The 20,144-nt window shown below is 40.4% G+C and overlaps 1 protein-coding gene across 3 annotated transcripts in view; it reads right to left on the reverse strand.

Annotated features, from left to right (window-relative positions):
* Positions 1-283: 283 nt before the first annotated feature.
* LOC106649702 (neurogenic locus Notch protein) overlaps positions 284-20,144 on the reverse strand; it is a 63,947-nt gene continuing 44,086 nt past the window's right edge. Inside the window, exons 6-10 of one of the 3 annotated variants that reach the window (XM_014367293.2) lie at positions 6,641-7,715; positions 6,328-6,560; positions 2,575-6,204; positions 2,022-2,454; positions 284-1,943 (exon numbers count right to left, since the gene is read on the reverse strand). In XM_014367293.2, coding sequence (XP_014222779.1) covers positions 1,268-1,943; positions 2,022-2,454; positions 2,575-6,204; positions 6,328-6,560; positions 6,641-7,715 — 6,047 coding nt within the window. In that variant the 3' untranslated portion in view covers positions 284-1,267. Of the gene's footprint in view, positions 1,944-2,021; positions 2,476-2,574; positions 6,205-6,327; positions 6,561-6,640; positions 7,716-20,144 lie in introns of all 3 variants that reach the window. The other 2 variants (XM_014367284.2, XM_014367275.2) reach the window with 2 other exon arrangements.

Raw genomic sequence — 20,144 nt, forward strand, 5'->3', positions numbered from 1 at the left:
CAAATAGAAAGTGAAAAGAAAGATAAGCTTTTATTTCAATATCTTTCGGAAGAAGATTTTAAAAATTTGAACTACAGATTAAAGGATTTCATCACTACTGTAGAATCGGAAATTACGTCTAGGCTAAATGTAATTTCCACCTTCTTTAAGGTCTTTTCATAAAAATATGAATTTGAATGTTATTCTTTGAATGAAAATACAATTTTCGTTTGTATATTTTTGAAAACATAACATATAATTTTTGGAAAAAATAAATAAAAAGTACTATTTGTATATAGGTCATATTTATTTTTATTGATATTATTTATTGCTATAATACAATTTGATTGTTGTGTAAAGTACACTAGAAGTACCTATGCTTATAACATATTGTGATATAAAAAACGCGAAAGCATAGCACAATAGAACGGAACAACAACCCTATCGAGATTATATTTAAAAAAAATTATCTATGTTATTCCTATAGAGACGTCACTTATAAAAACTATTGATAAAAGTAATATAGGATCATTATATTAAAAAACTACAGTAAATCTTAAATTAAATACGGCATCCTTAGAGATAAAATTCAGTACTTTTTACATATTACAAGGAATAACAAGTTTTGTATATTTTTATAATATAATAATAATGTCATGAATAAAAATAGTAATGATTAATAAAGTATTTTCTAGAATAACTTACATTCATCTGGGCAATTAAATTATTCGTACTTTTTGCTAGATACAACGAAGACAGGCAGCGAGATCAGATTGGATAAATCGTACCCAAAGAAAAAAAATTAAGTTCAAGCAGTCTCTTATAAGTAGCTCGATCTTTTCATTTTTTTTACTTTTATTAATTTTGTTCTTAACATTTTTCTAAATATATAAGATCTGCGAGCTGATCTGCTATGCCTATGTACCTTTTAATATCATACACTTTGCGCAACATAGCCCAATGTCATACTTCATAATAAGACACAATTATTGTCAGTCTCTATTGTTATGTACTCTTACTTTACTAATACATATTATTTGAATTTTTAAAAATCAAAATTGAAATTCTGTCATCTTTTTAACAATTTCGGAAGATCCCATGATTTTTTATCGCACAGCGAGGCACTAATATACAGCTTTAAAGTCTCAATACATTAAAAATTAAAAATAATGATATCTGATATAAAAATGAAATAATAAAGGATATATAATTAATGAATCACAGTTCCCCGTTTTTACGTTTGTCAAATTGAGTCGCGCGGCGCATTGGGGTCCACGATGAGCGCGGATCATATATAAATAGCCTCTTGACCCTTATTGCTTTGGTGTCCAGTAGCAGGACCAGCGGCCGTCCCGTAGGCATTCTGGGGCGATGCCATACACTCAGACCAGTCACTATTTGAGTGTGGCGAGCTCGAAGACCAATGCCCAGGACTATCCGGCGACGGCGTTGGAAAGCTTTCGGGAGCTTGAAGTAAATGCTGAGGCGTTACATCTGGACCTGAATGATGTGAAGGCGGCGTCAAGTACTGATAGTACTGTTGCTGTTGGCTCTGTTGCTGTTGAAACTGTTGCTGCTGTTGCTGTTGTTGCGACGCTTGCATTTGCTGTTGCTGGTAGGGCATGCTGTCAAAGTCAAACCCCACTGGTGGCATGCCACCGTGCTTCTGATGCGTTGCTTGTCGCATAGCTGCAATGTGCGTCGGGGACGTCGGCAACGATGGCCGACTTTTGGCAGGTGAAGGCGAGCCCATGTAACTCGCTTGTGGCGACAATGTCATATTTGATTGAACGGAATGTGGAGGCGACTGATTACTGTACGGCGGCGATAGGGTATTCACGACCATTCCACCGTTCGACTGTTGTCGTTGTTGATGCTGTGCTACCAGCATTTGTTGCTCATGAAAATTTGACAATCCATAATTTGTGAAACCATCGGGCGATAAGTGACTCAGTTGTTGCAAGCTGTTGGTGATAATTATTTACAATTAGTATTTTTCGATCATTTGCACGATAAAGAGAATTCAAATGTTAAATACGTACTTGTTCTGCTGCATTGTTTGGCTTTTTATGCAATCTTCGTAGGGAGGGGGCTGTTTGGCAGCCTGAACAACCGCAGCAGCTTGTGCAGCGGCGGCCACTGAAGTAGTTTGAGTATGAGGCGCTGTTGCACCTACCAGCGATGGCAATGCATTACTGTACAGGCTTGCGGTGTCGTAAGGACTGGGCAAGTTTCCCTCTGCTCCTTCGGCGCCTTGCGGTAGTTCCTGATTTGGGTTTGGTTGTGCGGCGCGCTTCGCGGCCTGCGGGGGCTGTTGTCCCTGCTGTTTTTTCACCGAGGGTTTTCGCCGAACCGAGGCCGCACCACCGTTTTCCGATTCCGGACTGTTTGGATTTCCAGCGCCTGGCTTCGGACGCTTCTTCGACTTTGTCTGTTTTCCTCCGTTGCCGATCACCGTAGGATGAGAGATCAAACCTGGATGATTAGGCGAGCCTGCTAAGTTAAGATGTTCAGTTTCTCGCATGAACCTGCGAGCGCCTTCGGCACTCGGCAAGTAGCGAAAATCATTCATATTAACAACGTGTTCAAACTTACCCATTAGAGGTCCGTTGGGTATGACGTTGACCATTTGTGGCGATCTTGGCACGTGCTCGTCGAGCAATCGAACGATGTCGTGGTGAAGTCGCTCACTCGCTACGTCTCTCGGGAGCCTGTCCATATGGTCAGTAATTTCTCGATTAGCGAATGTGTCTAGTAAAGCTTTACAAGCTTCATAGCTGCCTTCCCTGGCAGCAAGGAATAATGGAGTCTCGTCCTTATCGTCTTGAGCGTCGCGGTTGGCTCCGTGTACGAGAAGTACGTTAACGGCATCTACGTTATTCACAGCGGCCGCCCAGTGAAGAGCGGTTTTGCCACTGTTGTCTGAAGCGTTAATATCTGCATCAGCGTTAATGAGATCTTCGACCATGCCTTCGGTCGCAAGACGCGCAGCAAGAATCAGAGGCGTCGTTCCGTCATGCATTCGTGCGTTTAAATTAGTAGCCCGATTACGCAATAGAATTTGGAAAACTCCCATAGCATCAGCTGCAACAGCTGAGTGTAGAGGAGTACGGCCAGTATTATCTTGGGAATTGGCATCCGCACCGGCATCTAATAGACGCTTAGCCGCGTCTGCACGTGCATATCTTGCAGCTAGATGAAGAGATGTTTCACCACTCTTATCCGTCGTGGCGTTCGGATCAGCACCTTGAGCAACAAGATTTGCTATGGTAGCTGCAGTATTGTCGTTCTCGTCTTCTTCCTCTCCTGTGTCCAAACCTGCTCCACTGACAGCGGCTACCATAAGCGGCGTCATTCCGCACGGCCCCCTGGCGTCGACATCTTGGCCGTGTTCTTGACTTGGAGGTGTAAGAATGCCAGCATCGGGTCTTCTAATTTCAGCCGCCTCAAAATGCTGCTGCGTCCACATACGTGGCTCAGCCTCTTCGTAATCGGTAATAACTGTGTGATCGCTAGAGTATCCAGGTTCAATGGCACGCCTACGTTTTGAGGGCGGCAAATCAGACTCGTCATCTGACCATTGAGGAGCATGGCCATTGCCCATATCCAGCTCCATACAGTTATTTCCTGGTTGCTGCTGCTTTAGATTACGCATTTCTTGGCCGTCCGGGCCACGACGACGTGAACGTCTCCTTTGAACGCTGCTGGTCGAAGTTCGAATGAAACCTTCCGGGAACCAGGTCGTAATTTTACCGGGGTGTCGGCGCTGGGTGATAAGTACACCGATCAAAGATCCTACTAGAACAACTAGTATGCCCCCAATAAAAACGTATTTGAAGTTGGTCGGCGAATCTGCGTAGTCAGGATTTGGCTCCACTACGCTTTCTATTTTTTCAATCGGAAAGTTTCTCGATAGTGTATGTTTCGAAGCTCGTGCAGCCAAAAATTCAGCAGCTTCATTGGCAGATGGGAAGCAAACGGCTCCAGACATGGTTGTACACTTGCGATTGTCAATTTCAAGGTACGCAACTACTCCTGGTTGATTTTCCATGTAAATAGATGTTGGGCGGCCGAAAAAGTTCGTCTCAATAGACGGTTCACGATCACGCTTCCATGGGAAAATCATGTCTTGTCCAAGATCGTCTTGCTTTACTCGCAAAGTCGTTCTTAACTCATGACCCATATCTCTCAAAAACATTACCAAGTTTTGCCGGAAAGCCATCATATCCATGCGCACAACGACAGAAATGACACCATCGGCCAAAGAAGGTGGTTCTCGATCGCAATCTAAACCGTCCCAGTTGCATTCTTCGTTATTACAACCGTAATCACACATGCCGTTGGCGTAATGCTTGCGACAGTACGCGTCATAGATTGGATTGCAGGGTGCAAGTCGCTTTTCACAATCTCGGCCATCGAAAAGACATTGTGGATTATTGCATACTTCGTCACACACGCCGTTCATGAAGACGTCCCAACAATTGATCGGTGCTGTACAATTTCTCCAAGGATTTATACCAAGAGAACAATCGTTACCATCAAAGTTACAAGCATAGCGGTTACACTCTTCGTCGCAACGATGATTACCGGACTTTTCGTCACACCTATTCTCGATACATTTTTTACGTTCTCGTTCGAGGTCTAGGTCAAAAGCATTCATGTTGTTGTTGTTATACTTGCCAGGCTTTCCAAAAACACCCCCGCGGTAGTTAGGATCATAAATCTCGCAATTTTTGCCGGTCCATTTCGGTGGGCAATAGCAAGCGTAATCACCCAAAAGATTTTCGCAAATTGCATCGGGTTGTTGGCATGGATTGCTGAGACACTCATCTCTGGTATCAATTTCACAATGTGTGCCTCCTACACCGGGCTGGCAGTAACATCTGTAGCCAACGCCGGTTTCTGTAATGCGACATGTTCCACCATTTAGACAAGGCTCAGTGTCACAAAACGATCCTGAGAATTCACAGTTGGGTCCGTAATAGTCAGCTGGGCAGACACAAGTATGACCAGCTTTTTCAGCGGCGCAAACGCCTCCATTCTGGCATGGTGAACTGTCGCAAAAGTTGACCTCGACTTCGCAATGACGACCCATGTATCCCGGCTTGCAATTGCAATGAAAGTTGTTGACGAGCTGCACGCAATCTTGAGTGCCAGGAGAAGCACATGGATTTGACAAACATTCATTGATGTCACCTTCGCATCTTGGACCTACGAAACCCGGAGGACATTTGCACTCGAAACCTCCAACTTTGTCGACACACGTGCCGTTGTTGTGGCAAGCATCTACTACGCAGTCATCAACATTGATTTCACAAATGTACCCAAGGGTGCCTGGTGGACAAGAGCAGCTGTATTTTCCGATAAGATCGTGGCAGGTGCCGCCATTCTGACAGGGATTCGGACTGCAATCGTCCACGTTCAACTCACAATTCTGTCCTTGAAAGCCTTTAGTACAATCACACTGGTAGGAACCAACAAGATCACGACACACAGCTCCGTTTTGACACGGGGCAGAGTCACACTCATTGATTTCGATCTGGCAGTAGCTGCCAGTGTAACCTTCATTGCAGATGCAAGTGTGACTATTACCGACGTCTTTGCAAGTACCATTGTTACAAAGCCTATGCTCGGCTACACCTTTGCGAAGAGCCGCGTCATCGCACGATACCATTTCGACGTCACAGACTTTACCAGTCCATCCAGGTGAGCACTTGCATTCATATTTATTTCTTTGCTGCAAGCACGTAGCGCCATTCTCGCAAGGAGACTCAGCACACCAGTCCACGTAACTTTCACAGCGTTCACCAGTAAAGCCGTATGGACAATGGCAAGTGTAGTACTGCACATGGTCGTGACAAGTAGCTCCGTTTTGACAAGGGTTACTATCACACTCGTTGATGTGATATTGACAGTTGGTGCCAGTGTAGCCCGATCTACATGAGCAAGTATAATTATTTATTCCATCGTGGCAAGTTCCTCCGTTCATGCAAGACGAGTCCGTGCAGTCTTCATCGTTGGTTTGACAATTGATGCCTGAGAAACCGAGTTGACATTGGCACGTGTACGAGTTGACGTACTCTTTGCAGATGGCACCGTTTTGACAGGGATTTGATTGGCACTCGTCGACATCCACTTCGCAGTGTTTGCCATTAAATCCGTCGACGCAAAGGCACGTGTAATCGCCAATACCATCGAGGCAGGTACCACCGTTTTGACAAGGGACTGAAAAAAATTTGGAAAAAAATGGTTACATTATTTTATCGTTTACACGTATATTGATATCGAGATATATATATATATATATCGTTTATGCGAGGTACAAAAAAAATGAAATATTGAACTTACAAGCAGCGCAATCGTCAGTGTTTATGACGCAATCACGTCCTTCGTAACCTTTGGCACAAATACAATGATAAGATCCATTGGTGTTGCGACAGGTGGCTCCATTTCTGCAGGGCGATGTCATGATACATTCATCAACGTCCTCGTCGCAGAGCCGACCAGTGTATCCTACAGTACAAGTACAGGCAAAATCAAGGAAGTTTGAAGACGGTGTGCACTTGGCTCCGTGATGGCACCTGTAAACGAAAACAAACGACAGTGAGATATAGCGCAAATAAATGTAGACAGTAATATTGACTCGGGAATCACTACTTACTTGTTGGGCGAGCAGGGATCGAGTTTGTTCTCGCAATTACGGCCCGTGTGTGGCAGCTCGCAGACGCACTTGTAATCGTTGACAAGATCGATGCAGGAGCCGCCATTCTGGCAGGGATTGTTGGCACAGTCGTCGATGTTGGTTTCGCAGTTGATGCCAGCGTAGCCAGGCAGACAATGGCAAATGTAGCCGTCGAGGTGGTCGTTGCAAATGCCACCGTGCTGACAGGGATTCGAGCCACACTCGTCGATGTCGATGTCGCAGCGCTTGCCCCCGTAGCCGGGTAAACAGTGGCAGATGAACTGATTGACACCGTCCTCGCAGCTGCCGTGGTTGAGGCACGGATTCGAGGCGCATTCGTCGACGTCGCTGAGGCAACGAGCGTCATAGTAACCGCGAGGGCATTCGCAGCGATAGCCATTGACGAGATCGATGCAGCGGCCCCCGTTGGCGCACGGATTCGAGGCACACTCGTTGACGTCGGTCTCGCAGTGTTGTCCGGTGAATCCGGGCTCGCACTCGCAGGTGTAGCGATTGATTCCGTCTACGCAGCGAGCTCCGTTGCGGCACGGGTTGCTGTAACACTCGTTGACGTTGATCTCGCAATTGTTGCCGGACGTACCGGGTCGACAGATGCACTGATAGCCGTTGATGCGGTCCTCGCAGCGTCCACCGAACAGACAAGGCGAACTGTCGCACTCGTCGATCTGCGTCTGGCAAAGATGTCCCGTGAAGCCAGCGAAGCAGCTGCAGGTGAACGAGTTCTCGCCGTCGATGCAGGTGCCGCTATGGCACGGGTTCGATTGGCAATCGTTGATGTTGGTCTCGCAACTCGAGCCGGTGAAGCCAGCCGGGCACTCGCAGGTGTAACGCGCGACCGAGTCGTGGCAAGTGCCGCCATTTCGGCACGGCGACGAGGCGCAATCGTCCACGTTGATCTGGCAATGCACCCCTGCGAAACCATCGGCGCACTTGCATTTGAAGCCGTTTATTAGATCTGTGCATGTGCCGCCATTCAGACAAGGATTGCCCGCACATTCGTCTATGTTGATCTCGCATTGTGTTCCAGTGAAACCTGAAAATTGCACAAAAATAAACATTGATCAATTCCTTTCATTCAGACAAAATCGATTTATTATATATGGAGATGGAAAAAAGCATGTAATTTTTGGCAATCGTGTCGAATGAACCAGTTATCGCTTTTTACTGGAAAGCTTATCGATGTTCTCGAGATTTTTCGGTAGATCCAAGTGCAGGGCCTTTTCTTCGTTCCATTTCTTTTTTCGGCTGTGCTCGACGACAAGTATTACTCTACGTGGTCACGCGTACGTACCGTTAATAATCGACAACGATTCTCTACTTCGTCCTCGACTAATTGCTTATCCCCGTCGGCTCTCGGACTTTACCTACCGATTGCCTGATAATTATTCGGGAATCTTAGTTAAGTAGCTTCAAAAACTCTTGCGAGCTAATTGACGAAAGCACGTTATTACGCGGGCATTTGTAGTATCGCATTCTATCGTTACATCAGTGCCGCGAATGAGTTGAAAATCAATTTCGGTACGAGGCAGGATCAGACGTGAGAAAACAACTGGTTATAGAAGGGAAGGAGCCTTCGAAATGACTCGTACTTAGTTTTTTGCTCGAGTTTCGACATAAAGTCTTCCCGATTGTCGACCCAAATAACTTACCAGAGAAATAATCGATCGCGCGCAATGATTGATCGGCAAAACTTCAAAACGTTACGCATACGCGCACGATCATAAGAGACAACGACAAAGACGAGCAGTACCGCTCGTTGCACATTCATACATATGTGGCTTATAAAGCTCTTGTATTGACACTTGGCATGAACGGTACTTTATTCATTTTGCTTCGAAATGAAAAAGTAGCAATCTGCCAATTATATACTCCGCTATTTCTCGTACGTTAATTGTTCGTCAGATACGCTGCCGCGTTTTTGTTTTTTTCATTGTCGAACGATATTATAGATACATGATGCAGTCGACGTATGCATGCAACATATCGACGGCAGGGCTCGAAACTTCGCAAGCGACTCGGGAGTTCGCATATATACACGCCAAGAGTTGAACTGCTGTATATAACTAATCGGCAATCGAGGCTAATGGACGTGTGTTTAATGCCCAATTTTGCCTTTGCTCTCCGGACGCGGTCGATTTTCATTATTGCCCGGCTTATTACCCACACGCTGAGCACGATGAGCTTGTGCGCGCATCGCAATTACGCCAGTTCGTAGGCTGCGACATATGCTTACTTTGATTCGCTCCTTTTTTCACTCGATCTGTTCATATGTAAGAACATTGCGCGCGATAAGACCTATCGCACTGCAGAATATCAAGTATTTTATATGTTATACGCAATCTTTATTTGGATAAAACCGAACAAAAGAATTAGATGAGTCCTTTTGAAATCTACCCGTAAAATCTTTTTGCACTTATGCGAACCCGGACTTGCTGTATGTCGAGTTATTTTGGCCGGGCCAACAGGTATCTCGTTTCTCGAATGCACTGTATGCGAGACCTTATACTTCAACTCGTCTCCCACTCCACAAGCGCAAAAAATATATATTATACGGCGTAGTAGCAAAGCAGGAGCACGACGACCGTATATTGTATCGCAGCAAGCTAAAGTTTGGAAGAAAATAAACTCAAGCCCCAAGGAAGAGGAAACCTCAGCATAAAAAAAGAGAGTAAAAAATCTCGGGTACACGCCGTCGAGCTACCGAGGTCGGTTTGGATTGCACCAAAATTCGACCTGTCTCGAGAGCTGTATACGCTCTCCGGACGTTAATCATTCGCCTGTGCAGTAACTTACTAAAATCCCTTCGTGAACAATGAGTATCGAGGGAAAGGACAGCGAGTAAAATATTTCTTTTTTTTTAAGCAACAAAAAATCATGAAAATTTACAATTTAACATCGATAGTATCGAATGGCCTGGTCGATCGAACCAATTTATATAGAATCAGAACTCAATATCTGTATTTGAAATCGTTTCTGCGGTTGAGCCGTAGTATATGTAGTATCTGCACATATACTGTGCACAGGCACTGCACATGCAATTGCGATTTTTAGCCTTTTCTGTTGGGTGTGGTTATGCTTGCCAAATAATAAGTTATCTATGTAACCGAACTTTCTCTCATAGTTCGAGAAAATAATGCATTACATGTATCACGAGCAATATATGCTGTTAAAAGGGAAAATATTTGCTTAACTTTTTTCAAATCGCTGACAATTTTATATCTTCAAAACTATTTAAAGTTAAGAGAGTTATAGCAATAAGAGAAAAAAGATAGGTAAATATCGTCAATTATGACTTTTTAGCAATTTGTGACATTGCTTCGCATCGTTTCGTGATAAAAAGAAGTTATTAAATATCGTATTAGTTACATTAGTGTCTCATTGCAATCTTCACGAGATGGGATGATTATTGTTTTTCCATTCATTGCATGAGAGTCCTATGGAATTAAAAGTCACGTTTACTTCGAAATACCTGCTCGCGCGCGCAATCAGCCTTGTCTTTTGGTATCATCTTGGAATCCGTACGGAAAGTCCTTGACTGATTGCCCTTTCTCAAAGCCGACGACAGTGACGACGGTAACGACGACGACAATGAGGCATTCTATGTAACGGTATTTAATGTGAATCTTGCGGTCAATGAAGGGCTTATAATTTATATATGGGGCGAGCAAGCCGTAATCACGTGCAGATATTTCGACAGATTTTCCAAGAGAAGCATCGATGACTAAGGTTTATTAACATTTCATCGGCTTTATATAATGATGCATTAAAAGTATTGACTGCGACGTGCGGTGCCCGCATCGATCCGCGGCTCCAACGGCTCGGGTAAAGATAATGATTCGAATTTGGTCGCGATCGAGGTCAGTACGCATCACGTGAGCGTTATTAATTATAATGCGAACACTGACGAGGCGTTGTTTTGTGAGAAAAGGTCAATCTTTGCACACGGCAGCAGTCAGAATGAGTCAAAGAGTTCATTTTTTCGAATGGACCCGCAGGTTTTATGGCGCGTAAGCGCGCTAGCTCTCTCGCGCAACTCTGTAAAGATTAAGTCCTTATATGCATGTATATGTGTATACGGCGTGCTATCGTGCACGCGGTTAAATTTTTAGATGCCCGTCGGCTTGTGTAACTGTAAAAGTCTGCGCTTGTAGTAATAGAAGTAGCTGTTGTGCGCCGTGGATTATAAAACACAAGTGCTGGAAGAAAGTACTCCCGAGTGCTCGTAAAATCCTTCCACTGCTTGAGATGCTGCCAGCACTGCTGACTGTTACTTCTGAGAAACGTCATTGTTGCCCACCCGTACACCACACATACAAGAACGAGAAAACAACGCGCTGGTTTATACTTGTCTGCAAAGGAGATATTTTTTTTCTGGGATTTTCTGTTTGTTCAGCTGTCCAGCGGCACCGATCATAATTAGAGTGTTTTTCTGTAGTACTCGATTCCTCGCGCATCACGTGTGACCCACATTAATTTGAATACGATTTGGTTCGACTCGATCGAGCTGCTCTATAAAGATTCTTGAGCATAGGCATGGAAATTAAAAGCGTGGGACTACTATACGGAAACTTACTAGCGGGGCATTAGAAGTGTGGACCAAAGCGCTGAGAAATGTTCTACGAGCTGCATCAATATGTACGCTGTATGCTTATCGTCTACGTCTATAGCTCGAAACTTTCTCTATACTCCTATGTTATAGCTCGCTTAAGCGCACAGCTGACGCTATGAATTCAAACGCGTCTATGTATATGTTTATACTTTATGCTTAGATTTGACCTGGGTGTGTCCGCATGCATATATATATATATATAAAACCGAGGGAGAGAGAGTTGAAAATTTACGCAAGCGACGTTTTAGCTCGACTTATAGGCACGTGTACCGCACGCGAACGATCGTTGCATGTCTCGAAAGATTATATTGAAAATTTTAATTTTTTCACTTTCTTCTGCATTAAAAGCAATTTTCCAATTAATGAAGAAATTTTATAAATTTGATTAGATGCACAAACTGCTGATAGTGACTTTGATAAGTACATCAAAAAGTTTGACATTTACGAGTGAGTTATACAGAAGGCCCTCGTTACAGTCGCTTAGCCTTATGATTGAAAGACACATATACATGCAGACATCAGTCAGAAATTTTGTCTAGTTTATGAATATATAGTCAGAATATAACAATTAACAAAATTTGATTTTTTCACAGAGCTTCCTCGATAAGGAAGCAATAAATACAATAAGTTTGGATAATCGAGGACAAAAAAAATATTCACTATTCACAGTCGTTATATAGATACAAGTTAAAATAAAGAAATGTAACAAAAAAGTTCTACCGACAAGCTTGATTAATATCACAGAGAGTGAAAAGCTGTAATTCATCTTTGGAAAAATAAACTAATCGATACTCACGTACGAGCTTAATGATCGTTTGTAAAAAGTAAATCCCCATAATTCCAATATGTAAAGCGTATATTTGTATATATGCATGCGCGCTTTTATTTTTCTGATCGCAATGTCCAAAGACGAGGGAGTACATTAAATGAAAAAAAGACGCTGAATCGCACGCATATACCAGATCCTTTTGAGAGAGTAAAGCGAATGTTTAAAATGAAAAAAAACCAACTCTAGTGATATCAAAGTTACTTGAATAGTGAAATATTCACTAGATCTATTTCGCGTTATTCGTGCTCGACACTCGATGTAATTTTTCTTCAACTAACTCGAATATTTTAAATGAAGAATTTTTCCAAGAAAATAACATAAATAAATAGAAATTGTGTAATGCGACCACCTTCGATGCATAAAATATATCTATGCTCATGTGTGCAACTTGTAAGTATCCAATCAGTGCATCTACGAGTATTATTTCCGCTTTGTAAGTGAGTCCTTAAAGTCGCGAAGCAGCATGATAAAACCGGTAAGTCTATCGTTCCAATGCACGCACTTTATTTTTCAATCTATTGCGAACTATGTTATTTATTTATGTGCACGTGTAGCGTTGACGACGTTGCGAACTTTAAAATTACGGCTCTCACAAATGGATTGATATTAAGAAGAAGAGCAGCGAAGTACATAGAGAACTTGTTTATTAAACGTATTTTTATGGCTTCCTTTTGCGAAGGGGCTCCGATCGATGAATGCAGCTATTATTAAAAAAATGCAAGAGCAAGTTTCGCAAATACAATAAATTTTGAAGGAAATAGATTTATGTACTCACTCTATCAGCGTGTAATTATTTTGGATAGGGAGATTCAATCCCACGCGATGTTCGTTGCTTTTTAGAAGGCGAACGGATGATAAATTTGAAAATGATTATTCTCACGAAAATAGATTCGGAGCTTTGTAATATACACAACAATTCATGCTTACTGCATTGAAATAATAAACGGAAAAATATAGATCACGATCCTTGTCTGATAAGCTATTATAAGCCAGAAACACAATCGTTAAGGCCCAAGTGAATAACGATCATTGCCAACTATATCGAGATGAAAGTAAAAAGCAGTCAGCAAACAGTATTCAGCGCGATCGAAGCTCAAGTTTCATAATAAAATGAAAAACAATCGCAATGGCAAGCGACTATTAGAATCTTTGAAATAAAAACAATCAACAGAGCAGCTACTGGGTCCTTACACAGTAGCGTACCAGGTAAGATCATCTTGTTCGTAAATCGAAGTTTGAAGATTCATGCAACGTAGCCGCGCCCAGAACATGCGAAAAGCATCGCTTTTTAAACTCGTGTAACTTTGCAGTGTAATTAATTAAACGTTGCTCTGATAAATTTACAAAACAGAGATACCGGCAAGTTATCAAGCTCTTTTAACAATTTGGTACTTCAAAATAGACGAAGAAACTACGCATACTGCATGTTTATGTGCACATATATCTACCCATTTGTACACTTACTCGATCAAATAAGTATGCATACAATAAGTAGAGCAATGGCGGCGCACAAGATGCAAATATATGCCTTATAGATATATTGCAGCACGCAAGAAAACGGATCTCTTTCTCTATAGTGGCTCTAGAGGTATAGCAGCCCGGAGGGGAGCGGGTGTGGTCCATGAGAGCTGCATGCATTGTACTCACTCGTCGAGCTATGCAGCATTCGTGTGTAGTGGTGTGCACATAACAGTAGAGGAGAGTGGCAAAAATGTGCACAAGCAACGAGTAAACGTGTATTCTGTCGAACTTGAAACACCCTCTAAAAACGCCATATTTTCTACTTTATCAATTCCAAGAAACTAGAAAGAATTCGACATGTACGACTTCGTCGAGAACTTGTATTTACTACTAAATTGATTATATTTTATTTTTTTCGCGTGATTATATAATTTGAGACGAAACTAATACTCAACCCATCATTTATACAATTAATTGACCGTAACCGTTGACACATCATGCTTATTTTCGCATGAAGAAACTTAACGCTTTACGCTCTAGATTTAACGCACATTTGTTTCCAGAACTATTTTACGTTTTTTCTCTTCTTTTTTTCTGTCAAGTCCCATGGAAATTCGATCGCACAGCACATAAATAAATTCTCGGACTAAATATTCTCTTGGAAATTCTAGGCGCATAATGCATAAGAATTTCCATAAAATTACATTGAGATCAAACAAACTATAATTAATAAATACAATTCAATTAATAATTACAAAGTATTCGAAGTAAATGATCACAAAGAAATAAGCTAAAGGTTAAAAAATTATAGAAATTCAACTTTCCAATCAATTAAAAATTTATAGAAACTAAAAAAAATTCATTGGAAAAATGAGTGAAAGATTCGACAATAAAGTGTACATCGAATCCTTTCGTGAAAAATACTATCGGCAAAAATAAAACGTGATTCCTTTGGTTGCACCAATATACCGTTATAGGTTGAAACACCTCAAATCTACTCTCGGGCCGCTTATAATTGAGCTCGATGTCGTTTTTAATACAGCACATGCGTACTAACATAAATAAGCGAATGGAAAAGCAAAAACAAGGCTTTTTTCAGCGATGAGACTTGATTATCTGTCGCGTAATCTTGAACCAGCTTTTTTTATTGCGTACAGAGGAGGGTAAAAAAGTTCATCTTATCAAGTGAATAAACGATGAGCTAACTAATTCTTTCTTTCTCCTTGTTTTTGCATCACTCGTACATACAGATCAAAAATGAGTACAAAATTCTCACATGGACTAAAACACTTGAGTTGACCAAATAAAATACTTCAACGATTAGATAATATTTTCTATATGTCGTCGGTTTTTCCCTAAATGAATTGGCCAAATCTGTGATTTTTTGACATTTTTAATCGGTAAATACACGTGGTAGAAATAAATAAATAAGAATCATTACCCTATGATATTATACATAACAATGAGCGAGCAACACAAACAAACGTGCGCAACACGTACATGCATGTGTGCGAATCGCCGAAACTACATAGCCTGCCATGAATGTATAAAATACCTCATATACACAAATTAAAAAATAAATCTAATAGTAAAATACACCTAAACTGTGCGGAAAGGATCGGTTACGAAATCGGTATGGGTGCTCATTTACTCCGTGAGTTTTCCAGGTTGCAGTAGTTGCTATATTGGTTTGTTCCAATGATTTTGTGCTGGTATAGGCTCTAGCTTAATCCGGAATGAATATAGTAAAATTGATGGATTTCTATAGATAGGCAAAGCTTAGGATGCGGGCGGGACATATCGCAAATTTTATGTGTTCTTTTATTTTAAATTACAACACTGTATGTAGCTTGCAAAGTGGAACAGGCACTACTGTAAAGCCCATGTGAATTAATTTTGATTATTTTAAAAATCAGTTATTTCAATACCGGTTGATCTGTCACGTGCAACGATTGAAAATCCCGTACAAAACCGTATCTGCAAAAATATTGATGATATATTTTATGCATCTTTAGAGATGTGCTGTTGTTTAAAATTGAAATTATCAAGGCAATTACGGTAGTTCACGTATAATTCTGGAAAACATATATATATATACAATCCGAGCTGTAAATATTGCAAGACTATAGTAATAACGGGTCACATGTGCTTATCTTTCTATATCTCGCATTTTTAAATGTATATAATAATATATATGCGCTTACGAGTGCAACGTAGTATTTTGAAGGTAGTTAACTTAATTACTGCATACTGTGGATGTGTCGCAAAAAAATTATCGAAAAAATGTTCAAGACTAATAATCAGTATACAACGAAGATTGTATATATACGGTAACAACGTATTGTAATGTCCCCAAAACTAAAGTGTTCAAAGTGTTATTTTACTTATTACAATCATGACATAATAGAGTGCTCATTTTCTTTTTTCTTACATAATTCATAAGAGTGCGAGGAAAAAAGCAATAATCCTCATAAAAATCTCGTCACTTATAAGTTATTTAATATAAACTGAATAGATAAAAGGGTGAGCCAACTGAAAGACATATTCGTCGGATGCACGAACTGTGGCCCCGCATGATGTGTTACTAAAGTTGAGAATGCAGTAAATACGGCTCGAGTTGCGTTATCTCCACGAGCGTAAAGGACGATTAATACAAAAAAAAACTTTTAATTGCTTACCACCTCAGAATATATCTTTTGAAATGAAAATATATTAGTAAAAACTTAGTTGGTCACAGTAAGACAAGCTGCAATTATTTTGCCATAAATATATGTAAATAATTATCAAGATAAAAAGGATCCGAACTATAAGACATGTCTAAATACTATGAAAGCACATCATTTCGTGGTTGCAAATAAGTTAATCATGACTCTGAGTCTGCATACCAGCTCTTTGGGGTAGTCTACTTTTTTTCTATCATGTCAATTAGTTATTTTACTTTTTTACAGATATATTTATCATGCTATCAAGTTTTTTTGTGTGTTTTTACACCGTCAAAATGGTAAATAAAAAAATTATTCGCGCATGCGAAAAAATTCATCAAGTACCTGCTAAAAATTACACTTATGTAGCTACTACAGGTGTTTCTATTTACACCACAAGCATTCATACGTCAAATGCGCGTGATCAATAGTGTTTTGTACAGCTTGTTGCCAGTTTCCGTTGCACAGACACGAATCCGCTAGCCGCAAAAAATTTTGCGTGCGAATGCGCAGTTTTTCCTTCGTTCCTTGGCTTAATAGTACTTTTCAATGAATATCAATTGAATCGTATGAATTTAAAAGGGATCATTACAAATTTGTACACGCGTGCACCTGTGTATGTGTATGTGTGTGTGAATGCAGGTGAGCGATCGACAAGATTCTGCGAACACGCACTCAAATGTTCAAGAAAAATTTCGGACGAACCGAGTGATGTACTTAATTTCTTTTCTCACAAATGTGATGGAGAGAAAATGTTCAACTTTTTTAAAAGAAGCTCACTTATAGATTGTTTAGTTAAAATGGTTCGTCTATTGTATTGTCACGTACATAATTTGATCGAATAACGCGTGCGCGTTTATGCGTAAACGGTGGCACCGTTAGCCCATCAAGCTAAAATTAATTTTTCTGCATTGAAAAAATCGTGGTTTTTTCCTCCAAAGCCGTAAAAATTAGGAACGACTTTTAGAGTGAAGGTGCGGAGTAAAAACTACAAAGTAATAGTCAAACTGGCGCATGAGGGTACATATTGCACGCGTGTGTATTAACGAACAAAAAGGACTGAGCGCGAAGAAGTCGATTAATGTTAGGTTTCTTCTTCTTTTCTTCTTCCTTCTCTTTTTCGTACGAGAGAAGATAATTACATATACTCTAGATGTTGCTGTACCGCTGCTGACCCGCGAGAGTATCATCATCGCTTATTATTATTATATATGACCGCGTGTCCTGCTATATTTATAATACTCGCACTCGCGACGGGTGCACTTCACCGTTAAGGTATTATTGAAAAATTTTATTTTTCAACAACAGCGCATGAGTTGCGACTCTATGTACACGTATCTTTAATATGATATATACGTAATTACACACATGAAGTTTGAGATTTTGTGTAATGAAATCGCGTGAAGATCCTCATATTGATTATTAATTACTTTATCACTCGTTCAAATAGTTATTGTATAAATACCTCGCGATGAGATTTGATTAACGAGTTAGAGGTTTTTGTTGTAGTTCTGGAGAATTAATCGGAAATATTTACGAATAAAAGTGTTGCGGTCTACCTGCATTAATTACATATTTTACGTCCGTTATAACCATAGTAAAGGGTTTTACAGTGCAGTTATAAATTCAAATATTTATCATTGACAAGTCACAAAGTGCATCTTTTATTTCGCTACATAAGGGAGGCATAAACCAGTATCAAATGCCATTTTCGTCAGCCAAAAAAAAATATGAGAAGCTATTCCAGCTGCTTGCGCATCGGTTTTATTTTTTTCCCCGCTCTCTCCTCCATCTAAAGTATACACGCTCACGCACAGACTCCATTAACTTATCGAACCTGCCACTCTTCTTCTGCGTTCGTTGTCAAATAAGTATATTTTTTCTCTTTCTCGATCTCTTTCCTTACTTTTTAATAGCAGGAAGACCGAGCAAAAGAGAGAGATCATGTAAAGGTATCTCAAATGGGCCGACGAAAGTATAATGACGCTGCAGTGCTACGCATAATTTTATACGCTTTCTTCAGGTATTGATTTTTTACATAATTATTATTTATTCTTAGCCTCCGAGTACGGATCATTGATAGCGTTAGAATTGAGTTGCTAAAGTATTCTAATCATCATGAAAGTGCTTTGTCCACACTGTTGACTTCAGCCACCAATAGTATTTAAATTTTTTGATGCACCCTAAACGAGAGAAACTGAAGTTACTCAAATCGATTCGTTAATGTTTCGAGCCTGATGGTTAAAGACGTCTTCAAGTGGTTTTCCGAATACCTCTTAGTTTTACATCTATTTAATGGTTGTTATCCATTAACAAGGTTGCGCAGACAATTGAAAAAATTATTCTCCTTGACCGAACATTTTCGTCTATTTTTAATCACGGTCAACTTCGTACGAAAAGTCAAATCCTGTCTATCTTTTTTGTTTTGCACCTGAATTTGTGTACAAAACCTTAAAAATGACGATGGAATCAACTTTTTTGTCGCGAAAAATTTTTTTCGCGCAAAGTCATATAATCTCCGCAAAACTTTTTAACATTGATCTTCGTCGAAGTAGATTTTACTTTCAATGCATAATTATTATAAAGAGTTAAATGCATATGAATAAAAAGTACACGCAACTGGCATTTCTCCGCTCAGAGAATTCTCAGCGGCCTTAATTAACTGATATTAAAGTCGCGCGTGTAGAATTTCGATCGTGGCATCAATAATAGAAAAGTCACTTGCGATGAGCTAAGTGATTTATTACGTATGCAAGTCCTTTCTGATGCTCCATCGTAGATACGCACCGCAGTACGCATACATATTCATGTTGCGACTTTTGAAAAGAAAAAAGTGTTATTGGTTCCGAAGATGCGAATGAATATTCGTCGATATTTCAATTAAACTGTTTTCAATTCGCTATTTCATTTCAGAAACTCCCTCGTGCGCAGGGCTTGCGTCATATCTCATTTACATACTTTCTATATACAGGCACTATTGCACCGGTTAATCAACCGATCTTTCTTTTCTGCTTTGCCATTTTAATGAGAAGCTCAACGCAGTTGTTGCGCGAGACAAACGATAAGGATCTCGTCGGCGGAGCGGATATTGAGTGACTTTGTGCGGCTTTAATCCTTTGAGATAAAATAATGTACGTAATATAAATATCGAGCGATGAAGGATGAAAAACACGCACGGCTGCGCTCGACAGGTATAAAGGTCAATAGTATGTGCTTGTGACTATGAGTATAAAACAATGGGGTTCTGCGTTGCTGCGGGATAATGACAACGATTACCTCGAGTTCATACAAATGTACATAGATGATTGCGATTTATTAGTTTTAACCCCGACATTTATAATTTCAATAAAGTTGATGAATATAGCACTTGGATTTATATACCTCAATTACATTTATATGTCAAGTTAAAAAACAAATTTCAACAATTTAAATAACTTGGGGGAATAAAGCAAGACGAATAAAAGCCACAATGCATTGTGCATAATTGTACAGGGATAACCAACGTGTTATATCTCAATTCCGAAGTTATTAATCTTTTTTTCATCCCCAACAGTTACAAAAATTATGGCAATAACAACAACAACAACAACAGCAACAACAACGTAACAACACGATTTCTTGTAGGTAGGTGTATCGTTTCAGCCGTGTAATGATAAACTCCCAAACAATGGTAGCCGTCTGGCGTCTTGAAGAGGCACGATTTCAAGGCACAGTAGCGACATTTACGAATGATTAGTCGACAGATAGGATAGTCGCGGAAAAATAAGAGAAATAAGCCGAGCAGCTTGACTTGGAGATTACACACGGCCACCGGAGTTGCAACGCGATACTTTCATGGCGCGATGCAGTGATGACGAAGAA

The sequence above is a fragment of the Trichogramma pretiosum genome, unplaced genomic scaffold (assembly GCF_000599845.2).
Source record: "Trichogramma pretiosum strain Unisexual culture from Peru unplaced genomic scaffold, Tpre_2.0 scaffold157, whole genome shotgun sequence".
Classification (NCBI taxonomy): Eukaryota; Metazoa; Arthropoda; class Insecta; order Hymenoptera; family Trichogrammatidae; genus Trichogramma; species Trichogramma pretiosum.